Raw genomic sequence first — 2,318 nt, forward strand, 5'->3', positions numbered from 1 at the left:
GCGTCAGGGATGGCGGGCCACCTGCGTGCGTGACCTGCGCGGCGGGCGGCGAGCGACGGCGTGCCATTTGACCCGGCAGGCTCAGGGTTTCGTGCACCGGCCGGCAACGCAAAACAACTCATGCAATCACCGCTGGGCGTACGGCACGCGGGCTGCCGCGATCTGGGCTGGACCGGTGGTGCGGGCTGACGCGGGCGACCTACTGGCGGCACCTGTACCGCGCGGTACGGCGCACATACAGCCACGGCACCGCTGGCGGGGCGCTGGCGAAGCCTCGGATGACGCCGAGCGTCTCGACGTGGCTGGGCTACGCTGCTGACTTTGCTTTCGGCACGAAAGCTGGCCTTCGCTGGCGCAGGCTGGGATAATCACGCCTGCCTGCGCTGAAATAGCCGGGCACGCTGGCTGTCAACCGCCACCGCGCTGGTGCCGAAGGCAGGCACGGCACGCCTGAACCGGCGTGGCGGGCGGCTGCAGGCTGCGCTGGTGAGCGGACTATCGGCGTGGACGGTGGCGGCGGAAAAACTGCTGGCGAGGACGCCGCGGCGGCGGTGTGTCGGGCGTTGATCGCGTGGCGCGTCGGCGCGCAGGCTGGCGGCTTCCGCAGGCGTTGGCTGGCCTGGTTGGGCGGGCGGGCGGTGCGTCGCGGTTCTGGCGCCGTGGCGGGCGGACTGCGGCAACATGCGGGCGTGCCGCGGTGCGGTGCGTCGGGCGCGCTGGTGGCATCAGTGGGTCTGGGCGGAACATGCGGGCGGCGAAATGCGGTTCCGGCGACCAGCGAAACTCGCCGGGCAGGGCGGGCGGGCGTGCGCCTGGTTGGTGGTGGTACAACGCTGGCGGCAGCCAGATGTGTGGACCGGGCCAGACCGTGGTTGGGCGGACCGCTGACGGACCAACCAGGCCTCATGACCACTGCTCTGAGGCTGAGCGGACCTGCGCTTCTTTCGCGGTTCTGGCGTCGACGTTCCGGAACTGGACGCTGCGGGCGGCGCCAGCCGCGCGCGGCGCGGCACGGGCTGCATACCACTGCGGCGGCGGCGGGCCGGCTGGCGGGCCGCTGACCGGACGGATGATGCCGTGACGGCGGGCGGGCCGGCGGGCTGGTGCCATGCAGGCGCGGCGGCAGACGGCGGGACTGGTGGCTGGTGGACCGTACCAGGCCTGGCGACGCCGTGGGCGCTGCGGCGCTGGGCTGCGTGACGTGGCGCCGTGCCTGACAAGCCTCTGCGCGGCGAAGGCGGGCAGGCGGCAGCGGCGCGGATGGCTGGCGGCGGCGGGCGGTCGGTGGTGCGGTCGCTTGCGGCGACGCGCGCCGGCGCGCGCCGCTGAACAGGCTGACGAGCGGGCTGGCGCGGGCACAGCGCGCTGATTGTGCCGGGCGGCGGGCGGCGCGTGGACCGTCTGGTGGTGGCTGAGCAGGACTGCCCGGCGGTTCTGGGGCGCGCGCGGCGGGTGGCGGCGGGCACCGCGCGGCGCGCCGCGCGCCAGCCCTGCAGCGGCGGGCGGCGGGCAGCGACTGATCGCCGCTTCGTACCGGATGGTTGCGCCTCACGGTGCGGGCGTGGTTGGACACTGTGCGCCGCTGCCACCGCTCTTTGACACCTGGCTACAGACACCGCAGGCCGGTTTCGCTGGAGGGTCGGTTCTCGGCCCGGACGAACCAGCGCGGGCTGGTTACCGCGCGGGGCGCTGGCCGCATCAAAGTACGGCGGTGGCGCTGGCGGGCGGGCCGGCCACGGCGGTGCCTTCGCGGTATGCGGCGCGTCGTCTGGGCCTGGCGCGCTGGTGGCCGTCGGCGCGGCGGGCCGTACGCGGGCGGGCGGCGGGCGGGCATCGGCGGGGCACCATGCGGCACTTCCTGAAACGCGGCGGCGGCTGCGGGCTGTGCTGAAGGCGGGCGTGGCGACTCGCGTGGCGGGCGACTGGCGTTCTTTGCGGCGAAATCGATCACGGGCGGCGGCGGCCGCTGGGGCTGGCGCCGGGCGGGCGGCGCGGCGGCGCGGCGGCGCGGCTGGCGGGGGCAGCGGGCGGCGCTGGCGGGCGGCTGAACGCGGCGGGCGCGGGCCGGGCTGCGGCAAGCGGGGCGGGCCGGCGGGCCGGGCGAATGGCGGGCCCACGGCGCCGGCGGGGGCGCGGCCGCGGCGGGCGGGCGGGGGGGCGCAGCGCCAGGGGGGCGCGGCCCGGGCGGGGCGGGCGGCGCGGGCGGGCGCGCGGCGGGCCGGCTGGCGGCGACGGGGGCGCGGCGGCGGGGCGGGCGCTGGGGCGCGGGCGGGCGGGCGGCGGCGCGTGGCGGGAGCGCCGCCGGCGCGTGCGAAGCG

General features: G+C 77.5%; 1 protein-coding gene across 1 annotated transcript; it reads right to left on the bottom strand.

Annotated features, from left to right (window-relative positions):
* Window positions 1–307: 307 nt before the first annotated feature.
* Window positions 308–2,257, bottom strand: LOC120519990 (basic proline-rich protein-like; the record flags this gene model as incomplete). Its single annotated transcript, XM_039742694.1, has 2 exons — window positions 308–1,606; window positions 1,679–2,257. Coding segments are annotated over 2 exons (1,878 nt in total), but the record flags the coding sequence as incomplete, so codon positions are not given.
* Between the last annotated feature and the right edge of the window lie 61 nt (window positions 2,258–2,318).

The sequence above is a fragment of the Polypterus senegalus genome, unplaced genomic scaffold (genome assembly GCF_016835505.1).
Source record: "Polypterus senegalus isolate Bchr_013 unplaced genomic scaffold, ASM1683550v1 scaffold_9320, whole genome shotgun sequence".
Classification (NCBI taxonomy): Eukaryota; Metazoa; Chordata; class Cladistia; order Polypteriformes; family Polypteridae; genus Polypterus; species Polypterus senegalus.